Source organism: Chiroxiphia lanceolata, chromosome 8, assembly GCF_009829145.1.
Source record: "Chiroxiphia lanceolata isolate bChiLan1 chromosome 8, bChiLan1.pri, whole genome shotgun sequence".
NCBI lineage: Eukaryota > Metazoa > Chordata > Aves > Passeriformes > Pipridae > Chiroxiphia > Chiroxiphia lanceolata.
In genome coordinates, this window is record NC_045644.1 from 21,587,219 (window position 1) to 21,612,792 (window position 25,574).

General features: G+C 38.9%; 1 protein-coding gene across 2 annotated transcripts in view; it reads left to right on the forward strand.

Moving 5' to 3' along the window:
* Nucleotides 1-25,574, forward strand: part of ZSWIM8 (zinc finger SWIM-type containing 8) — a 58,507-nt gene that overhangs the window by 4,426 nt on the left and 28,507 nt on the right. For both annotated transcript variants that reach the window (XM_032695701.1, XM_032695702.1), the window contains exons 2-5: nucleotides 15,742-15,895; nucleotides 17,043-17,137; nucleotides 23,035-23,207; nucleotides 24,915-25,022. In XM_032695701.1, coding sequence (XP_032551592.1) covers nucleotides 15,742-15,895; nucleotides 17,043-17,137; nucleotides 23,035-23,207; nucleotides 24,915-25,022 — 530 coding nt within the window. The remainder of the gene's footprint in view (nucleotides 1-15,741; nucleotides 15,896-17,042; nucleotides 17,138-23,034; nucleotides 23,208-24,914; nucleotides 25,023-25,574) is intronic.

Here is a 25,574-nt window from a genome sequence, read left to right on the forward strand (position 1 = left end):
TGTGTTCACAATATTTTCACTCGTTTTGTATTTAATCTTTCACACCAGATTCGTTTGGAAGGCACTGATGAGTTGAGTTGAATCAGTTTTCAATAGGCAGCTAGCAAGAAAACTTGACTTTTTTTCCTTTTTTTTTCTGTTAGCTTGTTGCAAAACCTCCCCAGACTTAACTAAGAATTGATGCAGGCAGTGCTTTCCTAGAAAATATCCTCATTTTCCAGCCCCAGACAGTTTTTGTTCTTTCAGACTGTTAGGAGTGCCCACAACGTTAGGTTTTGGGCAGAGTGCCTCACAAGTACAAGCTGTAGAGAGGAAGTCATTGGCAGAGAATATACAGAGCCTGAGGTGAAGATATGATCAATTTAGAGATCAAAGTTTGTGCGGTGTCTACACTGGTAAAATGACGGTGACTGATTTTCTCTGATTTATACAGACAAAGAATATATGGCTTAGAGAGCAGCACTTCTTCCTCAGGATTACCAATAACTAGTAAATCGAAGTTAACCCATGTTCAAGCAGTAGCTTCATAAAACAGCAGGAGGACCATGTAGGCTCTTTCAAATTCATAGTGTGCTCTTCAGACTCTTGGTGTTTTAGGAGAAGAATGTTGGTGTCATCCAAAGCATGTCCACTCCTTGAGCCTAGTGAGGCTGGAAATGAAGTCTCCGTGGTTCGCTGCTGTTTTGTTACTGCCTGTGTATAACGAAGTTACAGCTGATTTTTTTTTTCTACTTTATTTGTGCCTCTGCTCTTAATTTGTCTCTTCATTTGCATTTTCCTGTGCCTTTCTGAGGTAATTGGGTGTGTGTACCCTTCTATTTAGAAATGGGCACTGGAGAAACTACATAAAGAAGCTATCAGGAAAAGATACTTTTTTTACTGCTGAGATTTTTTAAATTACCAATCCAGTTTTAACTCTCATGTTGGTCTTCTGGCCTTTTCCTTTAGTTAAGTTTCTCTTCCCCTCCCAAAAAGTCTTGAACATTCTCTGTATATTTTAATGTCTTATCTTTCTACAGGGCAATGTCTCATTTTCTCCTGTCTCATCTTTCTGCTCATCTTTCTTCCTGGCTTCCATGGATTTTTCTGTTTGTGTTTTTCTCCTTCCTTTCACCTTGAGGAAATCCCTGTGCTGCTGAATGACCAGAGATCACAGAGGCTCTATTTGCATTTCAGGCTCACTGAACCTGTAGGGGTTATTCTTCTCAGTGGCATGTTTACTTCTGGGGAAGCAAGGATAAGGATTCAGGTTTGATCCTAGACTCTGGATTGTGCTCTCCGTTTGTTTCCTATCCCTTTCTTTAACTCCTCCTATCCCTTTTTTCCCCACCTGTTCTTCATTGCTAAAATTTTTTTTTTTAATTTTTATCTTTATTTTTTACCTGTAGATAACTAGGTCTGTCCTGAGGTGAAAACAAAATGAAGACAAAACATCTCAGGATTTCTGCTGAGCTACACACGTGTGTGATTATCTGGGCAAATGCAGTTCTATAATGAAATGTAAATGTATTTTGATCATTCAGTATTTTACTCAGCACATGTTAAAACAGCTTTCTCTTTTCAGACTTAGGAGGTTTTCTCATGCTCAGAAGTACTGCTTATGTCACTTCTTTCAGGCTAGTGCCAAAAGTTATTCTGTTAAATTAATGTGTTTGGATATCTGTATGATCAGAGGCTGTAAGCAGGAAGAGTAGGTAGGAGACTAGTTTTGTGTCAGCCACCACAGAGTGCCTTGTGTTTTGAGCTGTGCCCCCTCTGTGTATCTGGGGTCACCTGTCAGCAAAGCAGTGGGGAATCAAACTAAAAACAAAAATTCCTGCTGCTTCTGGAGTGTTGCTGATAAAGGCCAGGAGTCCAGATGTGGTTTTTTTCTGATAGATTATAAAACATGTAGAAGAAAATGAAATTCCTGCCCTGATGAAAGCCGTGGAAGATTTAAAATAAGAGCTTAGTTACTCTCAAGATGCATCTTCACTTCTTGGCAGATTACTCAATTCCAGAACCTGCATTTTCTGGGTCTGCATTTTGCTAGTATTCTACAACATGGGTAAATTTCTGTGACTTCACTTGACCATTAGAGATTTTTTTCCCAAATTACTTCCCTTTGTGGGAGACTCCAAGCTGGATGCTAGAGGGGAGAATATACTTGAGAATGAACAAGAGGTAGGTCAGAGACCAAAAACAATATAGAAAATAAAGTCCACATTTTTTACAAAAATATAAATAGATAATGTGATAAAAGAAATATTACCCAGAATTTGTCTGAAGTCAAGGGAGCCTTTACAGGAAGGCATCCAGGTGTACTTTTTTTCTCCCAAGTTACAACATTTAGGTGGTGACTTTTTGAAGCAGTGGACAGGTGAACACCTGGGCAACTGATTCTGACTTCCTCTGTTCAGAAAAATGAAAAATTTAAGCAGATGGTCATCATTCTTTGCTATCCAGAAATACTAGTAGACATTAGTAATTAATTGGTGGAGATCTGAAAATGAAAACACCAGTGTTTTAAAAAGCAATTAGTATGGTTAGTTGGTGGGTTTTTTTCCCCCCAGATAAACTATTGGAAAAAGTCAATTGCAGCTTTTCTCTTTGGCTTGAGATCTCTTAGATATATTCATTAAAACAATGCCTACATGCAGCCAAGCCATTTTTTACTGGCATCTTGTCAATGTGTGTGACAAATGAGGTTCTTTGTTGAAGTACAGAAAAATTGCTGAACCTGTGACTACCGAGTTTATGGAATCTGTCCATGTCTTTTTTTCTGGTCTTCGTAAGACTTCAGGTTTACTGTTCTTAATATGTGCTCACATTTGCCTGACTTGAATGCTCAAGCTCCGTGCTCTTAGGAAATGATTGTTGATGTAAAAATTATTGGTAAGGGTTTGACATTTAAGCTTCATGTTGGTCCTGCACGTACTGTGTAATTAATAGGTGTACAAATGAAATGACAGTGTTTTCTGAGAATCTGATACCTTTGTTCAGTCTATATGGCATCATTTAGTAATTCTCTTGAGCTGTTTGCAGTTCCTGTTGCATATTTCATGTAATTGCATTTCCTACCTCTTATTTAGGTCAGTAAATACTGAGATGGGAGAAGAAGAGAAATGTAACTGTAAATTTGTTTACCAGAGCTGCAAATGAAAATCTTTGCAGCTTAGACCTGCATGTAACCTTCATGCGTGTCTCGAAGAGAAAGGTGATCTGACACAGAGAAATGAGTTGTATTTGACCCAGAATGCCTTTGGAAGTTTTCATTGACTACTTGCTTGCATTTAAAACAGTAGTGCATGGGTCAGCAAAGCTGCTTATCCTTCTTAAGGACAGGGAGTTAGTTTTGCTGTCCAATTTTGAACAGGAACTGTGTTCTTGGACATACTCAGAAGATGGGTTGACTTTGCTTCAGCCTTGCAGTGTTGGAGAGATCTTGGGAGATATTATTTGTTTGCCTAACCAAATCCATGAAATGGACTGCCATTAGTCAGTGCCTCACAGTTTTCCAGGGATGCTTTTGTTGTTATTTTTGTGCACTGAATATAATAGACATGCTTGTAACTAATCCCTCCTCTGGGCTCCCAGGGAAGTAGTGGATTCTCCGTCCCCGGAGATTTTTAAAAAGAGACTGGATGTGGCACTTAGTGCCATGGCCTAGTAACTGCAGCAGTAGTGGATCAAGGGTTGGACTTGATGATCTTGGAGGTCCCTTCCAACCCAGCTGATTCTATGATTCTATGATTCTATTTTTTTTTACTTTAGAGGTGAGAACGCCTCATCCTTTATTTATTCTTTTCAGACAGTAACTTTCCCATCAGCCCCAACAAAATTGGCCTAATGTCATACTGATACACTCAGTAATGCAGCTCTTCAGTGTTTGCCAGTGTATTTGTTTGGTGGCCAAGTGATACTGCTCTGGGATTTATTTAGACACATGAAAAAAGCTGGTTGGAGATTAATTTTGCATGCAATACTTAAGGGTGGTTACTAATGGTAAAGAGCAGCATATTAAATAGTAGAGGTTGTGTGGTGTTTTGTGTGACTTCTTTTTGTGTCTGAAAACATATCGGTACTTCTTGATAGAAATTGATTCTCAGCTGTGATGCAGTCAGACTCAGACTTTTTTATTTATGTTCCATTATCTACATTCAGAAAAAATATCTGGTCCTAGTTGGTCTTTGTAGCTTGTTTTTTCTTTGTCATAGGCCACTGGAGATAATTTTGAATTCTGAGCTTTTAAAACACCTTGCATGGGGCAAAAGTGATAATTACCAAAACTGGTAATACTGAGCCTTGCTTTCAGTCTGTGCTCTGAATGTCCAATCCTGGTTGTGCAGGATGCTTTCTGAATTGAGTGAGAGCGAGGAGTAACAGTGCAGGGGAAATGACTTGCCTGAAGCTAATCTGCTTCATCAGCTGTAGAGTTATTCTGAATGCAAGCTGCCCAATTTGTCATGAAACCTTGGCCAGCACTGGCATGAATACAGTGTTTTGTAGCACTGTCTGCCTTGCTTTACAAAATCTGCTGTTCATTTTGGGATTTCTAACAGCTGTTGGTTGCTTGCCCGGGCTGCTCTTTTTATGAAATGAATTATTTTTTTTAGGGAGGGAAATGGAAGAATGTTTGGATTAAGAATTTTCTTGTCTGAATTTCCAGAGGAGGTTGTCAAGTTATGAATGCTGCACTGCCTGCCTAATGCTGGTAGCACAGGTTTGGGATCTCAGTCATGTTAGAGTGGGTGAGAGTTTAGGAAAAAAAGCTTACTGACATTTTGCTCTTAAGATGCAGAGTTTATGAAGAGACAAATAGAACTACTGGCATAAGGCATCAACATACCATTGAATACTCCAATTACTCCAGTTTCATCAGCACAACCCTGTGCAGATTTTCAGTTATTACATAGGAGAAGCAATAAGGTCGAATGGAAAATAACACCTTTCTGATCTGGATTTGACTTGTATTTGAAGAGGTTCTTACATTTGCTCAGAGAGGATGTTTTCTGTAGGTACATTGCACGCATTTGCAACAAAATCTTATGTGAACCATGAGGCAGAATGTAGGTGAGTAGGATCTTAGGACTTCAAGTTTTTAATGTTGGAGGAATGTATTGGTATTTCGGTCCTGGAGTCATGAAACCAAATCTTGGATTTTGGTTTCATTTTTTACCCCCTTCCACATCAAACGTGTTTTCCGTTACCAAACATAGCTTGTAACTTTCCACTTCTCTGTGAACTGACATTCTGAAGATGTAATTCAAGTGGTTTTCTTTGTAGAGATCTGGTTTCTAATACAGTAGAGTGTTGTAGCTATGATGCTTTACAGGCATAAAGAAGACAAGTTTTTAGGGAAAGAAGGGAAATCTCTTGTTCAGACAGCTGATCCTTGGAATGCAGAAAAAGTTTTCAGATAGGCAGCTCTTTTACTGTCCACTAAGAGGGACGATTTTACAGCAGGTTTAGCTCCTTGGCAATTAAAATTTACTTGGGCACATTGGCACTCCCTGGTCACGTTTATTAGTGGTGAAAGGAGGCCTAACATTGACAGGGTGGTTATTTTTCTTACTAACATCTCATGCTGCTCTGAAGAGAGAATTCCTTCAGATTTCTTGCCTCTTAAAGTGCTATTGCTGACAGAGACTGCAGATGGAGTTGGGAGGTGTAGAAACAAGCAGCTGCTCCAAAAAGGTACTGAGAAGTTTGCCTCCTTCTTCACATACGTTGTAGCTTCCTGCCACGAGGAGTTGTTTCTTGTGTAATTTTCTGAAAAGTCCTGTAGCAGAAAGCATCAGTCTTTTTCTTCTGATGTAGGTCTGCTCAGCTGTACTCGGCACCTCAAAACACCCCTGGTAATGCCAGTACCACATTATTATTGGTTAAACTGTAATTTCTCCCTGTTGTTTAAGTTGTGACAAGAGTAACAGTATTCTTGCTTGCTGTTGCTGCAGTCAGTTATGGCAAACACTGATATTTCGTGAGGGATTAAAGAATGTTTCTGAATCATTTTGTGGAAGTTTCCAAACCAAGCTGTGTTTGGATTGTCTGACAAGGTGATCGGAGTAGCTGTTCTGGTAGTCAGAGGACATGGAATGGCTCCCCATGGGTCTCGGGTTCTTCTCTGGTGTGGCACAGGACTGGGAGATCTGATTCTCAGGGGAGAAGTCTCATTTGGAGAGAGTGCAGGAAGAAAGAGGAATATTTTGCCCACTAACCAATAGAAATTCAGGAAGAGAAAATGCTGCATGTATTAGTGTGTGCTATGCAGGCTAACATAAGAACCCCCCTACTGTGTCTGCTTGCTTGTTTCAACATTGTTTTAGCTTTAAAAGGATGGGCACTGGAAATTACAGCATCACAAAGAAAGCCTTTCTGAAGTTAGATCATGGCCATTTTATGCAGTAGAAGGTTTTGCTACTGGCAGAAGGTTTTTGCTAGCAGGAAGAAAGGATGAATTACTCTAGGAAGAGTTAAGACATGGCTGTGGGATTTTTGGCATACTCTTACCGATTTAAATTCTTAGTGGGTTAGGACTCCTGGACCTTACACACTAAGTTTAGTTCTCTGAGCAGTTATTGCTTAGCATTATAAAACCTCACCAGCTTTCTTTTTTATGCCTCATGAAATCTTGTGGAAGTGTCACCAGGAGCTGGCATGAGACGGGAATACTTAAAGATGTAAATTAAAATATTTAACTTAAAAAATAGTAAAATCAAGATAAAATGGTTTTTAACTCAGTCTAATATTGAAACAGCCATAGTTGTGCTGAGTATGTGGGATCTTTCCTCTGTTAGGTGCTCAGGTTCTTTAATATAAACTGTTTTGGGATGCAGTCCCTATGCTAGATGTTAGCATGATGGTGATACCATTTGTCCACAGGTGAGGAAAGTTAAGTCAGCTGGTTTTGTTTAGCTCTTTGCATCTAGAGAGTGAACGTAGAAAACCATCATGAAATGAGTTTGTCAGAAATTTTTTTTTAGATAATTCAGATGACCAGAAGGGAACTGCAAGGCTTAATGGGTTTAAAATACTGACACTTGAAAAAACCCCCACCCACTCATCCCCTCTAAATCCACAATATACTGTGTTCTACAATTCTACAGGGTTTGTGTGCAAATAGAAAATGAGTATTGTTTTTCTGATACTTTGATGTATGTTCAGGCTTGCCTTATAGAAGGAACTAATTCTTGTTTCCCAAAATATCTTAATCTTGGAGGCAGAAGTCATGATGTCAGGAGATATGTGTGTTGAGTCAGCCACATAATACACTTCTCTCATTATGCAGGAAAATCTAAATCCAGCAAAAAAAGATACCATGAGCCATGAAATATTTTGACTTACATGTATGAGCTGTTTGTGATGTAGTTTTAACCAATTTTCAAAAATTGAATTCAGATGAAATTTGACTCTGTGCTGTAGGTGGTGGAGACTTGGGGGGTGAATTGGACACCCTCCTGTGATAAAACAACCCATTTACAATGGATTAAAAAAACCCCAGGCAATTCTTAAAATGTTGTGATGGTTGTGTGTTTGTGTAGTAATAGTTGCTGCAGTTTGTCAGTTAAGTGTGAGGTTTCTAGTTCTGGACCATAATCTGCCCATCTGGGATGTGTATTTTTAATGGTTTGTGGCTATGAATCTCATCAGTCTTATCCAGTAAATGCTAATGAAAAAATTATGTTGCTTATTCGTCTTCTCAACTGTTTTGTACATAAAAATGTCATTCTGTGGCTTAGGGCTGATGTAGGCCTCCCCCAAATTCTTCTTTTTGCTTTCAGTGTGGTCTGATATCTGCATTTGCTACTCGTTGACATTATTTTCAGTGTCATTTCGCTGCTGCAAAATGTTTATGTGATCAGATAGAGTCGTATAACTCTAGCTCTAGAGGAAATAAGAGGTGTAAGAACATTTTGTAAACACAGATCCCATTAGGGTTTTAGTACTCTTAGTAAGCTTACGGGGGTAGTAGCAGTGAACGAGGAGGAAGAAAACAGCAAACAAGAGAAGATTTGTTTCTAAATTTAAAAAACCCCCAAGACTTTTGGTTGAGAGTTCTGTGCTATTTACAGGCAGTAAGAAGGGTTATGTGCAAATTTAACAAGTGAATTGCATAGACAGAAAAATAAAAACAAATAATCCTGATAGTTTTTTGTTGTTGTGGGGTTTTTTTGTTGGTTTTTTTTTTTTTACTTTATCCTGTGAACAAATCAATGTACTAATGATTCATACTTTGTTCTCTGGAGCATTTTGCTGATTTGTTGATCACTTAGTTCTCCGTAGGGCTCTGTTTTCAGTTATTAAAAAAAGTGTGTGTGTATATAAATATTTTTATTCTTGCGTGGTGAGAATATCATCCTGCCATAGAAGCCTATTGGAGAAAGCCATTTTAGAGATTTTCTTGTGGCTAACTGCCTGAAATACTTGAGGGTTGCATTACACTGCCCTGTCGTTGCTGGTTTTGCTAGATCATCTGCTTAGTTACGAGTATGTGAATGTTTTAAAAGCACAGAAACACTGAGAAAAAACAAAACCAAAGGAGCCCTGAAGTCAGAATGTTCCCTCTGGTCTGTTTTCTGAGCAAGCTTGATTAACAGTTTATCTGCAGCAGCATTTGTAGCATGCTGTCTTCATCACTTGATCCCTGTTCTTGTCTTGTCTAACCCTCTTGCTCTGTCACAACATGTGAAAAACTCACGCAGATGAATTCCACCAGAGGCTACTGTTCTCCATTTGTTGTTGCAGCTGGCTTTGTGAATGCTGAGGTGTTTTGCAGGGACTTGGTTTGGAGTGGGTAGCACCTGAGAAACAAATAGCTGAAACTTGATTATAACTTGCTACAGTAAGTATTCCAATGCCAAGGATTTGCTTATTTTCTTACGTTTTACACTCTTGAATGGTTGGGGCATCAGGAACCTGTATCTTCACATCAGTTTGCTTAATCTGTGAAAGAAAAATAAACTACTTTTTAGCAATACTGTGGTTTGCTTGGTTTTCTTTACAAGGAACATTGTGGGTTTTTTCCCTTTGTATAAAATGGCATGGAGTTATTAGCTGAAGCAGGGGAATTGAAGACAGAGCTAATTGAAGACAGCTGGGAGTCAGCATTTGAGTATTGCAGTGTGTCTTCAGCTTTTCAGGTGCTTCATTCTGCATGTGGTCAGGCTGGACTGTGACTGGGTGCAGATGCAGCTCCCTGTGTCTGTTCAGCTGTCAGGTTCTGATGTTGCAGGGTCTTGGTTCAGTCTTGGGGTCTTCACCCCTTGGCTTGCCAGTCGGGTTTGTTCTCTTGTATTTGGAGCATGAAAGTTCATTCTTGGTGCCTGTTGAGTACTTGGGATGTCTGCTGGGCTGCTGTAAGAGCCCGCAGCAGCTCCAGTTGGGCTGAAGCAATCTGTGATGTGCGTGTGTATGTGTTCACTTTGAACACCGCTGAGACCAGCTGTGTGATTTGAAAAGATCATTTACAACCAAGAGAGTGATGATCTTTTGAAGGGAAATTAATTCTTAATTATAAGAATCAGAATACAGGCCTGACAGAGGGCATCTTGAAGAGAGTTTTTCTTTATTATCTAATGCACTTCATTAGTTAGTCTTCTTTTGGCATATGTCCAGCTAATCTTTCTTTTGCTATATGGCATAGCTTCGGAGCTGCTCCAGCAGTTCATCTGTGAGTCTATACAATGGAAGTTTCTCATGCTGCTCAATTTAGTTGCACTCTTTTATCCCAAATCCTCTCTCCCCTAACTTTAACCCATTTTGATGTGGATGATTTAAAGGTAAATACTTGTATTGTTTTAAGTGCTTATATGTTACCTCTCTCTTCTTTGTATGTTTAGAATTATGTTAGCTATTTCAGTTGCATTTTTTGTTAAGTATTTAGTTTCCTTCTGGAGCCTGGTGGTTGTGGTTCAGTACTTCATATGTTCCAAGTCTTACAGGCACAGAGTAGCTGCAATCTCTCTTCTAGTTAGGTGGAGAACTTTTCCTTTGCCTCTTTGAAAACAGCTGTCCTGTTTGTGGCTGCATCATGAAGCTTACACATCAATGTGCTTAGTCTGATGTACTCCCAAGATTGTAATCCCAAGATTACTCAAGGATGCTTTTGATATTCCATCATTTCTATGTATTATGTACCAGTGCATTATAGATCTGCTGTATTTTTTAATGAATGTTGTCTGCAGTTGGGGAGATTGTATGGCAGGTATTCGCTGCCCATCTCACAAGACTGTGCTTGAAAGGCACAAAGCAGCAAGTGAACACAGGTGTACCTGTACTGCTTACAGAGGCTGCAAGGATGTTAGTTCAACACTTATGAAGGTGTTCTCTTTTTCTTCACTTTGTAAGCTGGGACCTACCTGGGCAAAATGTTAATGTGATAGAAAACCAGCTGGTGGTGGTGTGTCTGTGACCCATTAAAGCAGTTCTGCTTTTAATGACTCTTTGAAGTGGGAACTAAAGTTCATGTGGCTTGTGGATGGAGCCTTGAAAAGCATGGAAATGCTTTTCAGGGAAGAGAAAGTATTTTATTTTCAGACTTTTGTGAAAAGCTTCTGTTACGTACCATGTGTCTTACCCTCAGTTCAGAGGTGGATTTTGGTTATTTTTATATACACGTGTTGCTTTTTATAGGATGCTGATTATATGGTAAAATGGAAGAAGAAAAAGGAGTATGCATAATGGCCTAAATGCCTTGGATATAATTTATTTGAAATAACGAGTAAATATTTAATTAAAAGGCTCATGTTTTATTTTACTATGTTCACCTTGGGAAACTTTTTTAAAGTACACTCAGAGCATTCACCTTCAAGTATTACAGATTTCAAGGCAAAGGTGAAGTTTTCTGATGTTTCTTGTCAAGTTTGAATCCTGAAAGAATATAAGTCTCTGGCGCATACCTCTTACAGACATCAACTCTGACAATAAATTTCTGAGGGGAAAAAAGAACAAGAGAATAAAGTAAAACCAACAGCAGAATTTTAGAAGGAAATGTACAGAAAACAGTAAGAAAACAAATATTTTTGAAGAGTTGATTTAGGTATGTTATGGTTAAATGTAGTGCTTGCTCTGCTTGCCCGCATATGAGAATTCTCCGCACATTTTGGTTTTAAGGGATATCAGAGAGACAATCACTGACTTAAGCCAAGGGGTATTTTACTGGTAGGCACTTAAATGAAAAAAGCAGAAATTATTTAAGTGCATTCTACAGTAACAGTTTTATCTATCTACATGGAAAATTCTGTAAAAAGCAATGTAATGTTTACCATTTTTTAAATGAGGTTTGTAAAGCAGGTTTTATAACACCCCCCACGTACCTTCTTTGCTGGTCAAGTATGCACTCTGCGTATTTCCCATTAGTTTTACTGTTCTTCTCATTTTTGCTTTGGATATCAGAGGTGCTTCACTTAATTTTCTTTATCTCATTGTTCTGTGTGTAGTTGTATTACTTTGTTATGCTCTGTTACATTTAGGCCTGAAGCCAGCGGGAAGGGTGAGATGGGGACCAAAGCTGTAGACTTATCTGTAAAAAGATAATGCAGCCTAACATGCCATTTTCCCAAAGGTATATATAGCAAAAGCAGTGTCCTGTCTTTGCACTGTGTCTTATCTCTTGCTGTGAGATTTCTTCACTTGCACTTGTATTCATTCACTTGTACATATAGTTTATTTTTAAGAGTCATATGTCAAATGAGAGTAACTCAATGGAAATAACATGATTAGATAACAGAAATGTTCAGTGTTTAGCCCAGTTGTTTTTTCGTTGTTCTCTTTAATAACTTTGGTATTCTTGTGGCCCCTATTCTGCTTATTATTCAAGCAGTTTCTTCTCTATTTGTCTATCATGGTAACTCAGTTATTGTATTGAAGGAATAATATGTTGAACATGATCTGTTTTTATCAATAATTGTTGCCTGCAACTTAGTCCAGCCTACACTGTATTAGGAATGGTTAAGCAATTGCAACACATGCATCTCTGTGTCAGCAAGTCCTGCTGGCATAGAAGTTGTTCCACTGGTGAGAATGCATGTTTGTGTGCATAGCTTGTGTTGGCTGTTTTAGGGTCAGGGTTTTTCATTATTGTTGTTCCACAGGAACAATTAGATCTATGTTAAAGTTTTAAGTGTTATAAAATGGCTGTAAAAATCAAACCTGTAACTCACATAAAATAGTAGCAAAAAGGGCAGGATAGCCCTCATCAAAGCTGCGTGTTCTGTGTGGCAGTAAATAGATGAGGTAATTCAGAATTCAGAATGGTTGAGATATGCTTGATCCTGCTTCTTAGGTAGGAGATCTAGATTAGATGGCCTCTCAAAATCCCTTCCTGGCCTGGGTTTTGCTAGTCTTTTAACCTGTAAGTGGGAATTGTTTGAGGTTGCTTATGCTTTGCTTGTGACTTTATTCTTCTAGGACTTGAAATGTGTCCTTTGTTGTGTTTGGGTCATCATGTCTGCTTCTGAAGAACGAACAGTGATTCTTGCTAGTTTTGCTCCACAATTTAAAATTATCTTCTTCCTTGGGTAGATTCATTTTGTGTGTTTGTCAACTTTGTATTACATCTTTGATTTCAGTGCTGTATAATTTTTTTATTATGTTTGCAGTCTTCTGTCCTACACCTATCTTTGCTTTCTGAGCGACAGCTGAGATGGTTTCTCCTTTACATTTTAGCAGACTTCCTTTTTTTTTTTTCTTCCTAACAGTATTTATTATAGAACCTGAGAATACCTTTTGTCTGTTTTATTGATTGTAACTTTTGATACAGGTGGGTATGAATCCACCAACCCTAGGTTTGTGTATTTAGAGATAAACTTTTGAATGGATTTCTCTTTGTTTAGGACTCAAATGAGAGTATTCAAAGTCTAGTTTAAGCACCTAAGTAGGACTGTCCAGCTGACTTTACAAGAGGTCTAGTGGAAAAAGACCCTCTAATGCTCTGAGTGATACTCTAGATAAGGGTCTCACCTTGGCTTGCATAGAGGACAACCCCCTTGAAACTTAGGGCATTCAAACTTCTTAATTTTAGCATTTACATTATGTGCCAAGTTACCCACTGTGAATTCACTCACCCTTAAAGTAGGATTGAAAAATTGTTTTCTACTTCTCAGTTATTTTCTACTATTTTTTGCATGTTTCTTTCCTTGGAGAAAATTCAGGATTTTAAAAAGATGCATGATCTTATAGGTAAGATTATTGCTTTTTGGCTTGTTTTTTTTGTCCACCAGGTTTTACTGCTTTTGCCTTATTCTGAAGATGTCTAAGTTGTGTGCTCTGAATGTGGGTTATGATATGCCAGATAATTGGCCACCTGTCTTCTGCTGATTACTACTGACACAGTACAGCTGATGAACCAGTTAATGAGTTCAGTGCAAAGACAGCCTGTTACCTTAGTTCACAGTGTTTTACTGTGAAAATCAAGCTGGCTGACTTGTGCCAGACTTGTGCTGGAGCAGATGAGGAGGGCTCATGTTGTCTTTCCTCTTGGAAGAAATGTTTCCTCAGGAGAGGTAATTTCTGTATGACTTGTTCAAGTGTTTCTCTTGAGCTAGTTTAGTTAGCTTGAAAGAGAACAGCCACACTGTGTAATGGAGAGTTTGGAGGATGATCACAATATTCGTACTACTACGCCTAGTAGTGGTATAGGTACTCTACTAGTACCATTGAGACTTAGATTTGTATGTGTGTCCTTGTCCATCACAACAGTAAAGTAAAATAAGGTGTACTGATAAAATAATAAGCAGAATGTGTTTTTCTTTGCTGCTTTTTTGTCAACTTAGTCTGTCTTCAGCATTTCTAATCTAACCTTCATACCCAGCACCAAATCCTTGTAAAAAGGAACATCATCCAAGCTGCAGGCTTGCAGCTCTTAGAAAAATGTGCAGGTGTTTATCTCAGGACTGAAGTCTTTTTTGAGTCTTGTAATTTGTAGAGGTTGTTTAGGTGTAATCTCTTTTCTAGTACTGTGTATTGAAAGACTTGAATAAAGTACTTGTATACAAGAGGTGCACTTTAAACCACAAGAAATACCTCTCCTTTCATTGATCAGAGTAATTTCAAGTATGAAAGTGCCTCAGTTTGGGCTTTCTGTGGTATCTACTACTGTTGTAGCAGCAGGAATTATACTGAATTTAACTATGTTGCACTAATTAAAAACAATACTTTTTTTTAAATGACTAATTAAAAGTAGTACATTTCTTTAGTGACTTGATGAAAGCTTTACACCTGTTCTGGTTGTCAGAAGTGGAAATGAGATGACTTTTCTGCCAAAAAGTTTATCTAATAGCTCTAGGGAAAGGGGTGCTCCGTTTTTCCATTGTTGTTCATTTTACAATCTGCTTCTCTCACATTTGTGAATGAGGTTATAGCACTGTAAAACAGTGGCTGGGTCTGTAACATAGAGTAGAAGTCACTGGTGATGGAAAAATAACCCTGATAATGAAAGGCTGACTCTATATGGGAGAAGGGAGTGCTGCTTAATGAATCTAATTTCACTGCAATAATCATAAATGTGAATGTTTGAAAACTGTGTTTTCTTTCCATATTTATATAATCCTTCATTTGACAGGTCTGCTCAGTACTGGGGGAGATGTTGGCTGCTTTGCTGTGTGCATGCACTTTCAAAGCCATCTCCTATCCTGTCTCTTTCCCAGCTGTTGGGACTGGAGGGTGTCTCTAGGCAGAGGGTGAGGAAGCGCTTACTGACATCAGGGCTTAAATTTTCCTTTGATGTGTTGCCTGGAGGCCGATGGGGACAGAAAGCTGAGGGCCAGATTGGTTTACATTCTGGCTTCCAGTGATGTTTTAGAAACTGGTTTGGGAGGCAAAGAGACATAACATTGAATATCTGAAACTGAATTAATGAGGCTCTTGGCAACAGGGTTTGGAAGATGGGGTGAGGGGAGTGGGGGAAACCAAGGCTGCTGTAGTGATGGATCAAGAAGTGATCTCAGTAAAGCAGTGAGGTACTTGCAGATAAGACAAGTCTGGCATTTTGTGTAAGAGTAATCTGGGTCAGAGCAAAGCAGAAACATAAGGCTTCCATAACCTGATGATAAGCAATCTTCATCTGCACTTAAAAACATAAGAAGTGGGGTTAGTTTTGTAGAAAGGTGATGGTTAAATGTATTTCTATAAAGCTCTTGGTGCTTTCAGTTAGGATCCTCATGGGCTCACCACTACATTAACCTGTGAATTCCCAGTTACTTCTGTAAAGAACTTGGAATATAAAGACAGATATCATATGAAAGGTGGGGGTGGTGAAGGGTATAAACCAACAAATACTTATTGAAATTAAAAACTTGTAAATAGGTGAATACTGAATGTCAGTACTAAAGTTTCCTGGAGAACCTTTGCATTGCTTCTTATGCATATACACTGTAATAGTTCTTTGTGTAATCTCTTGGAATTCACAGGATGTTGCTGCCACATTCTAACAGAAGTGCATGAAAAATATTTGGTTACCTTAAGTCTTGTTAAACTGTGTCAGTTTTGTCAGGCGACAAAGTTTGAGTCTGCTAGGCTAATGAAGCTCTTTTGGCCAAGGACTTTGTTTTTAGGAATGTGTGCCCCTGCCCTAAGGGGATGAAAATAAAGTTGAGAGGAAATTCTCCAGAAGATTTCTGTGCTGCCTTTTACTGTCAAAAATGGTCTTGAACTTGATGAAACAAGAGAGGAAGTGGAAGAGCTCCCTTTAGAGCTCTCTTTAACCTTTCATGGGTTTTGTTGTCTGAGTGGTTCATTGCATTTTGTTTCTTGTCTTGCTAGATGGGCTGGTGATCCCATTGGTGGAACTGTCTGCAAAACAGGTTGCATTTCACATTCCATTCGAGGTGGTGGAGAAAGTTTATCCTCCAGTGCCTGAGCAACTGCAGCTTCGAATCGCCTTCTGGAGTTTCCCAGAAAATGAGGAAGATATCAGGTAATGAATACTATTTCTGTTTTATTGATGGTTAAGAAAAGGTTCTGTTCACTAGAGGAGAATTGTTGTCCATTTGAAGTCCCATATATTTTGTGCTTCTGCAGTTCCCGTGTGCCTTTTATAATTCATGGATAGTTTACTGTGTGATATGCTGTGATACTGGGTTTTATTTTGGGGTGAGCTACCCTGCATATGTCCCAGGAAAAGCATTTACATGTCCAGGTTCTGTGTGGAAATTATAGCAGAATAAATGCACCCTTTAATTTGCCTAATGGTAACTAGTTTGAAGAGTTTTGTCCTTTTGTTAGTCTTACAAAATGATTGTTCCACTTTGAATCTGTTGCTGGAGTTAGAGCTTTAACTGGGCTCAGAAATTGCCATGGAGGGCTGGCTCAGTGTGCTCTGCAGGCCTTTTGTTGGTGTAATCAGGAGAACTGGAATTTCCTAAGTACGTCCGTAATCAGTGGATACAGTCAGATAACTGTATTTCTTATGTTTCCACACAAAGTCAAAAACTCTGCGCTTTTAGATCTTTTTCCAAACTTTACTGAAGCTTTTATACTATAGAAGGCCTATTGATGTGACTGTGCATTCAGAATTTTGTTGCAAAGTAGTGATATTATACTCTTTTAGAAAGAATCCTCCTGAAAGTTCTTGGATACATTTGTCTGAGGTTCTGGTGTCAGATGGGGGGGGGTAATGCCAGAAGTGCTGATGTAAGATCACCTGTGAGGGAACAGAGCCAGCCAGCTGGTTGTATATGCTCATTATTCTGATGAGCACAGGTGTAAAAAATACTCACATGAGCACTCAGGTAATTAACTAGAAGGAGTTTTTACTGTGGCATGCTAACATTAGACCTTGAATTATACTGTATATAAAATCTTGATTTTAGTCTATGAATGAGTTTGTATTTCAGAGCCTTGGGTTGTAATTCCTAAAAATGCCAGTGGCTTTTACACAAAGCTAGTTAAGAAGAGACTAATGATTTTTGTGGTTGAATTGTAATATGGAAATGGCAGAAGAAAACTGGACTTCATAATAAAGATAGTAAGGATTTTTCAAAAGCCATGTCAGCAAAAAGGATAATACTATGAAGTTTCTCAAAACCAGACCTACCCTGACATGTTATGTTTCTCTCTCACAGATTGTACTCCTGTTTGGCAAATGGCAGTGCAGATGAGTTCCAGCGAGGGGAGCAGCTGTTCCGTGTGAGGGCAGTCAAAGACCCTCTCCAGATAGGTAAGAACATTGCAACTCCACGTCTCTAGATACTTCAGATTCCCAAAATCATATCTGCAGTGGGACAGCAGCGCTATGATTGTGTCTCAAAACAAGTTTTTCTGGCATCCCAGCTTAAACTCCCTGCCAAATGTATTCTTTGTAATGTCTTGAGCTAAATGCTGTGTTTATTTTGGCCTCAATCAGCTCAGCTGTGAAACCGACTGAAAGGGGAGGAATATTGTGAGAGATCCGTAATCTGCATTTTGCAAAAAACTACATTGGAAGCCTTTGTCTCCATAATGCTTAAATTCCTCATTCTTAAAGAGAACTTGACTTTCTGTTTGTCTAATCAAATCAATGCCTTGCCTAAAGTGCAGGTATGGCACAGAGGAGGTTTGCAAGGTTTAATTACTCTTGCAGCAAAAGAGTTGTATTAATAGTACAGTTACTCAATGTAGTATTTTGGCAGGCAGAAATCCCTGTTGTTGGACAGTGGGTTTATAGCTTCTCCTACCTTATCTTGTTCTTTTTATGTTTTATGGCTATATAAGCTAATCTTATCTTATAGAAAGAATTGGACTCAGGATTTTTCATTAAATCCTTTGAAGCAATGAAGAACATTGGGCTAGTGTTTTCAGTGACAGTTGTTTGACAGGAAGGCGTTATGTGAAATAAAGATACTAGTGTATCAAGGTGGGGCCATGTCAGTCCAATCAGATTTTTTTTCTGCAAATGTAAGCTTCAGAATTAAAATATTAGTTGACATGTGAGAACTGAGCCTGGTTGTAATAAGAAAAATGATAATATTAAAAACTGTATAATGTTAAGGAGGAAATTTAGGAAATTTCCTATATTTTCCTGTGATGAGTGATAGAGACTTCTATGAGCCTGTTCACTTAATAGCACCAGTAACATTTAAACCTCAGTGATCAGTGAAATGAATAAATTTAGGTAAAGAACCCTCGGAAAGGGAATGAAAGGGACACGTACTATGAAGTTTTGGGGACAACAAAAAGAGAAGGAGATAGCCATTAAGATATGCAAATTGCAAGAGACTGATAAACTGTTACCTGAATATAGGGTAAAGCATCTGAAAGGATTTTATCTGGTCTAGTGTCTCCTGTAACAATAGTAGCAGGAATTCTTGGGTGTGGAAGTGATTCCTCATACTAAAGATTCAGTTGTCAGTGATAGTTTTGGAACATCAACATCAGTTTGGAGATTGAGCAAAATAGGATTAAACTGATTTTTGGTTGCATTCATAATCTCCCAATGTCAGGACTGAAATGCTGAGAGAGGCCTTTAAGGCATCTACTAAGCTTCAGGAAGCCAAATGTTTGAGAAAGAGAAAATGAATTAAAATGCAGCTGGCTGAAATTCAGTAATTCCTGGGACTTCCACAGTGGAAAAGAGCAGAATATTTAATAGACAGTAATAAGACTGTGGTCAGAACTTGTTTCAGTAATACCTTAGAAAGGTGAGGAGGTGTAAAGCAATGTAAATGAACAAAGGCTGGGAATATTAATGCAAAACCTCTGCTTGGGGGAGGAGGAGTAGGGAAAAAGAGGAGGTGGTGAGTGATACAGGGGAGAAAGTTCTCAAGTACACATACAGCAACTGGGCTTCTTGGCAAAGGATTATGTGTGTGGAAGGGAAGGAAGCAACTTTGTTTAAACAGGAACATTCTTCCTCCTTAACAGAGGAACTGTATCTAATGAAAGGTGGGGGTTTTTTTCCATGAATAGCAGCCCAGAAGCACAGGTGGGGTGGATGTATTTTCAGTTTTCTACTCCAAATGATTTTAAAGTGTGTGGTTGCAGTTTTGAGTTTCATATACTGACAAAGGGGAAAAGAAACACAGGAAATGAAGCAGCCCTTGAGATGAGATTTGATTTGGAGGGGGATTGAGGAGTGCATTGTGATGTTGTGATCAATAGGACAAAGCTTGACATGTGTTTTATGCTCTTTTTGTCCCATTTCCCTTTTTGCAGTTTAAGATTATTTTTTAAACATAAGTGATTAATCATAGGTATTTTGTTCACATGCATATCCACGTCTGTAATTTCTGAACAGTAGTGCCTCTTCACTGCATTCCAAACCCCTGCTTTTTTACAGTGTTCTGTTGTATGTACGCATAGAATTGGCTTTTATAGACCTTCTGCTGCATGTTCATTTTGTAGCAGCCACATACCCATGTTGTTGCACTGGAGACATTATTGCTGTTTGATAACAGGTGTGTTGTAGATTTCAGGGACTTTTTTTCTGTCATAGTCTTAATTTCTTTTTAACAACTGAGGAAGGCAGCAGTGGGTTCAGTTTGGATTCTACCTTTGCATTTCCTTGAGTAGTGTTTCTAAGTCTCCACTTTTTAGAGGTTCTCCTATCTTGGTTTAAAACACAGAAATGTCCAAAATTGTCTTGCTTTACTTCCTGTCTAAAAGCTTTTGTTCTGCTCCTGTTTTCCTGCTTCTGTTAGCCCTGTGAAGGCTGGAAAAGTTCTTAAATTCCAAACAGAGGTGTGTTTGCTGTCATTGTTGTAGGGGCATCAGAACTACCAAACAGTGATTAAGAAAACTTGGAATATATATTGCAAGCAGTATTCTTAGGAGAGTGCTGTTGCCTCACAGGTCGCTTAGATCTTGTTCATTCAAATTATGTACTGAGTAGATTGGGGTATTTACAACCTGTGCTTTAGCACCTGCAATCATGAGGACTAATAGGACCTCAGAAAACTATTAAACAGACCTGAAATATCATGATAAATGAGTTTTATGATAAAATAAATACTAAAAGCAAAAGACATTGACGTAGCAAAAATTCTGAAAAATGGATTTTAACATTGGGAAGCATACATTTTGCTTGGATACTTTTCCTGGAAGATTAAGTTTCAGGGTTAGAGCAGTGAGATGGATAGCCTTTGGACTGAAAAAGAAGTCATCTCTATTTTGCAGGTTCTAGTCTAGGCAGCAGTTGAGTATTTCCAGCTTTTACATTTCGTCAAACTGTGTGTTTCTCCCCTTTGGAAGACGAGGCAGGCATCTCAGGAGGAGATGCTACAAGAGTGTTGGGAGTTTATGCAGGGAGAAAATTAGAAGGGCTAAAGCCCAGCTAGAATGCTACTGGCATTAAAGACAACAAAAATGTTTTTACAAATACATGAGGAACAAAAGGAAGGCTAAGGAGAATCTCCATCCTTTATGGGGTGCAGGGGGAAACACGGGATTAAAGAATGAGGAAAAGGCTGAGGTGCTTAATGCCTTCTTTGCCTCTCTAATAGCAAGACCAGCTGTCCTCAGGTACCCAGCCCCCTGAGCTGGAAGACAGAGATGGGGAGCAGAATGAAGCCCCTGTGATCCATGAGGAAATGGCCAGTGACCTGCTGTACTACACAGACCCACACAAATCCATGGGGCCTGATGGGATCCACCCAAGGGTACCAGGGGAGCTGTTGGAAGAGCTCACCAAGCCACTCTCCACCATTTATCAGCAGTCCTGGTTAACCAGAGAGGTCCCAGGTGACTGCTTGTTAGCAAATGTAAAGCCCATCTATAAGAAGGGGTGGAAGGAGGATTTAGGGAACTACAGGCCTGTCAGCCTGACCTCAGTGCCAGGGAGGGCCATGGAGCAGATGATCTTGAGTGCCATCACACTGCACTATGCAGAACAGCACGGGATCAGGCCCAGCCAGCTTGGGTTTACGAAAGGCAGGTCCTGCCTGACGAACCTGATCTCCTATAACAAGGCGACCTGCTTAGTGGATGAGGGAAAGGCTGTGGATATTGTTTACCTGGACTTTAGTAAAGCCACTGACACTGTCTCCCACAGCATTCTCTTGGAGAGACTGATTGCTCATGGCTTGAATGGGTACACTGTTTACTGGGTAAAAACTATCTGGAGGGGAGTTGTACCAGGGGTGGTTTAGATTGGATATTATGAAAAATTTCTTCACTGAAAGGGTGGTCAGGCATTGGAACAAACTGTCCAAGGGAAGCGATGGAGTCGTCATCCCTGGAAGCGTTAAAAAAACATACGGATGTAGCACTTGGAGACATGGTTTAAGGGTGAACGTGGTACTACCAGATTAACACTTGGAGTCAGGGATCTTAGAGGTCTTTTCCGACCTCAAAGATTCTATGATTTTTTTAATTTTTCCTAGTAAAAGAAACCCTTAGTTATAATTCAGATTTCTGTCCTGTTGTGGTTTCCTATGTCATCCTGTAAACATCCATTAGCAGTGAGAGTGTCAGATGGGTTCATCAAGCTACAGATTGAGTTGAAGCTTGTGACATGTCATGCAAAAGCCCTTAAATTTTGTCACTTTTTATAAGTGTTCTTCCGTCGTTGCATTATCAGTTAACCGCCTTCATATACAAAAAAGAATGTCATGGTAGGAGCTTGATAAGAACGTATAACTGATCCAGCCTTCTCTAACACCTTGTGAATACTTCTTTTTCACAGTGAAGCAGAATTGCTGCAATTCCACCTTGTGAAATGCTTAATTTGCTCATGTGAAAATCAGGGCATTAGTCTGAAATGCTTTTAGTATAACAGAAGGACTAGCTGAAATGTTTGGGTTGTATTATCCAAGTGTGGAACATGAATTCGAACTGTAGCGAGTAATAGGCAGTGCAGTAATTTTGTGTGAATGCCTTCTTTTGTTTTGATTCTGTTCCAATTGCTAAAATGGCTGAAGAATTTGGGTGGCATTATGTGTACTAATCAAAATAATCACCCGCATCAGGAAGAGGATTTGAATTCTGGTGAACAGGAGAGATAGAAAGGTTAAGCAAGGTAAGAGCAAGTTTGTGTTGGTACAGGGATCATATTTTGAGGAGGAAATGATGCACATTATTTTAAATGGAATTAATTTAGTATGTCACGTGCACTCCTGAACACTATCAGTATTACGATCTCACAATATGATTATAAAAACTTAGTAGTGTGGAATTATAATGTACTTCCTTGTCCTGACGATGGAGAAACTATTTCAATCAGCTATCCCAAGCCATGTTTTCACTTAAGGTAGACTGTTAGAATGAAATTTGCTTGTGACTTTGATACTGATGCCTTTTTCTGCTCGTATGTGTGCTCCTGGATGAGCGTTGTCTCTGCAGGAAGCTGCATTATGAGTACAACTGCTATGCACTGTATGTGAGTTTACACAAAGCTAAACCTTGTTAAAGTCCTTTGTCATCCTGCCGGAGATGAGATCCATAATTTATTCATTTATGATCACTGATTAATGGGACTGGATTCATTCAAGTGTTATTTCTGAAATTTCCTTTTGCATTGATTTTAATCTAAGCAAGAGGGGTTTTCTGTTTTCTGAGTAGATGATTTATAAACATGGGATATTAAGAAAATTGCAATGAGGTGCATAATTTATGAGAAATGGGTAGTTTCTGAAGCCACAAAGTGAAACTAAGTGTTCAGGTTAAGTGCTGCCTTCTTTAGTTAACTGCAAAATTGTGGAAGCTGATTGACTTGGAAATAATTCTGAACCTGTTCGAAAATAATGCCTGTTCTGCACTGTTGCCAGAGTTAGCACAGAAGTCACGCCTAAAATATGTACAGTCTAGCTTTGACTCTGTGAACAAAACCCAACACTTTTCAGTGATGGCTTTATCCAGTTCTGCTTTTCTCTGTTAAATAATAATAGAAATAAATAAATTAATGTATTAAAAGCTGGTATTTTGGAACCTCTTATAACACATTATGCTTCTATGCTAAGATTCAGCTGTAGCTGTTGGGAAGAAACAAGTGCTGGAAACTCTAGATCCATGTCCATCTGTATATGGATGTTGTTGCTAGACGTGTTGTTTCAATGTTTAAATGGCATATACCTAAATTTCCGTGCTAGCTCAGTCTGTTTCCCAAGTACCCAAAGAGTAACTCTGGGCTTTTGAATTTTGCAGGTTTCCATCTGAGTGCCACTGTGGTGCCCCCGCAGATGGTGCCGCCCAAGGGCGCGTACAACGTGGCGGTGATGTTTGACCGGTGCCGGATCACGTCGTGCAGCTGCACCTGCGGGGCCGGGGCCAAGTGGTGTGCTCACGTCGTGGCGCTCTGCCTCTTCCGCATCCACAACGTAGGCCTGGAAACACGGTTCTGCTCTCCCCCGGGCACCTCCTCTGAGTCTCTCCTCAGTACAGCTTTATGCAACACACATTCTCTTTAGGAGAGCTGGTTTTGGCACTCCTTTTGGTTACAGATTGTGTAAATATGCGCTCACAGTTGTGGTCTGCAGAGTGAATTGTCTGAGGCTCTAAACTGCAGAATGTCCTTTGATAATGTGCAGATTGCTTTTTGGCCCCTTCCTGTTTCTCATTTAAGTGCTAGAATTACTCAGTCCTTCTTCATCTCTGCAAGGAGTGAAAGGTCACCGATAGTTAGTCTTTTAAAAAAAGTGTTTAAAAAAAGTATGGGATTTGAAAGCTCGCTCTTTACGTTGTTTGATGAGAGTGCAGAAGGAAAGTAATTTTCATCACTGTTGGCCTTTGTGTTCACTGGCTCATTTTAACACATACTGGCAGGTAAGTGTAATTTTGACTTGTAGATTTCAAGCAGTCAGTTAAGTTTATGTTAGGTTTTTATTTGACCACTTCTGTTCTGTGTGGCCTTCTATAGAGCAAAAAGTAGGCATTTTATACCCCAACCAAATTCAGTTGAAAATGTGTAGAATCAACATGAAATACACCAGTTGAGGGTTCAATCTTGCATACAGTTTAATTTCCTCTGTCTTAAGGAAGGATTAAGCTTTGGTGATTGAAAGGAACAGAGTTTCTGCTGTCACAGAACATTTTATAGCTAACATGCTATAAGACTCCAGATTCTTAAATAAGTGCTAATAACCTGCTGAAGCTTGTTAATATTTCACAATGGACAATTGTAATTGGCTTAAATTGATACTCTTGTGAAATCATCAGAATATCGGTATGCTTTCTGTACTTAGGACTAGAGAGTTGGCAAAAAAATGGGTTCTGCTTTGAATTATTAGTTTGAGTTTTAAAAGGTGGGTATGGAGAGTGATGATAGAAAACAAGTTTTCATTTATATTATTTACAGTTGGGAAGTTTGGACCCTGTGTAAGAAAACAAATCATTCTTTTCCTTCCAATCCTTTCTTTACCTGAAAAATGATAGTGAAAGGATTTCCACGTTTGTATAAACTCCTGCTGACACTAGCAATTTAAGAGCCATGGTATATTGCTCTATGTAGACAAGACAATATCAGAAATATCTTTATTATCAAACTGCTCTTGCCTGTTTACAGTTTATATTTTAAATAGGGCATTTTTGTTGTATAAAGTGAAAAAGAAAGAAACTAGTGATGGTGGTTTTTTTTTAATCTAAGTTGTTTTTAGATATGGGAAGAGATCGATTTTAATACTGAATTAAAAAAATGAGGTGGTTGTGATTCTGTGAAACAGTCTCCGACAGAGCTGGTTGGTTTGCCAGAAGCTTAAGGAATAATGTCCTATTTTAGAGGTTTGTTTGTGAAATCTCTGCCAGTATTTGTGCAATTGCTAGCAACAACAGATCTTAAGCACAGCTGTTAAAGCAGTTTCCTTGAAAAAAAAACTCTTAAAAACAGCTTTTATGAAGCCAAAACAGCTTGTTTGCATCTTATCTGCAACATACCACTTAATTTCAGAGAGAAAAAAAAATTGGCTATCAAGACCAAGCATGATATGCATCAACATAGCTACTGTTCATGGCACTTTATCCTTTTGATGGACACAGCTTTGTTAAGTCTACCCTGTTAATGGTGGTTTGTATCTCTTTTCTTTCTTCAGGCATCTGCAGTATGCTTACGAGCACCTGTTTCTGAGTCTTTGTCTCGACTACAAAGAGACCAATTGCAAAAATTTGCTCAGTACCTAATCAGTGAACTTCCACAACAGGTAAGTGGAGACAATTGATGTGACTGAATTTTTGTTAAATTCAGTTATCTTTATTCTGGGTCAATTTATATGATGTCTTTTGTTGCAAGATAACCAGTGGTGCTATTCAATTTGAGCTGCTGGGAAGGCATTCAATTCTTGCTCTTTTCAGGTTTGCTGTTCTGTTATTTGACAATTGTCTGTTGCCAAGTAAAAGATTAGAAGTGTCTTAAAAGGACAGAGTGGTGGCTATTCATATCAGCATGAATATGTGCTGAGCTTGTGGAAGATCAAACACAATAAATAAATGCATGGTCAGCCCTAATCAGGTTGTTTCTTTTTTTGTGTATTTGATTAGCTAAATGGAGAAGACTGCCCAGGGAAGGTATTGTATATGTCTTAAGTGGGCACTTTCTAATGCACCCAACTGGTGACCTTTCGACTTCCCCCAGTGTGGCTTCTTGGTGATTCGTAGGAATCATTTGGAAAGTAATGGACATGAACTCTTGTTTGTCAAAGGCAAAGTCTGCTGTCTTATTCCTTAAATATCTGTGTTGTTCAAGGTCAGGTCAT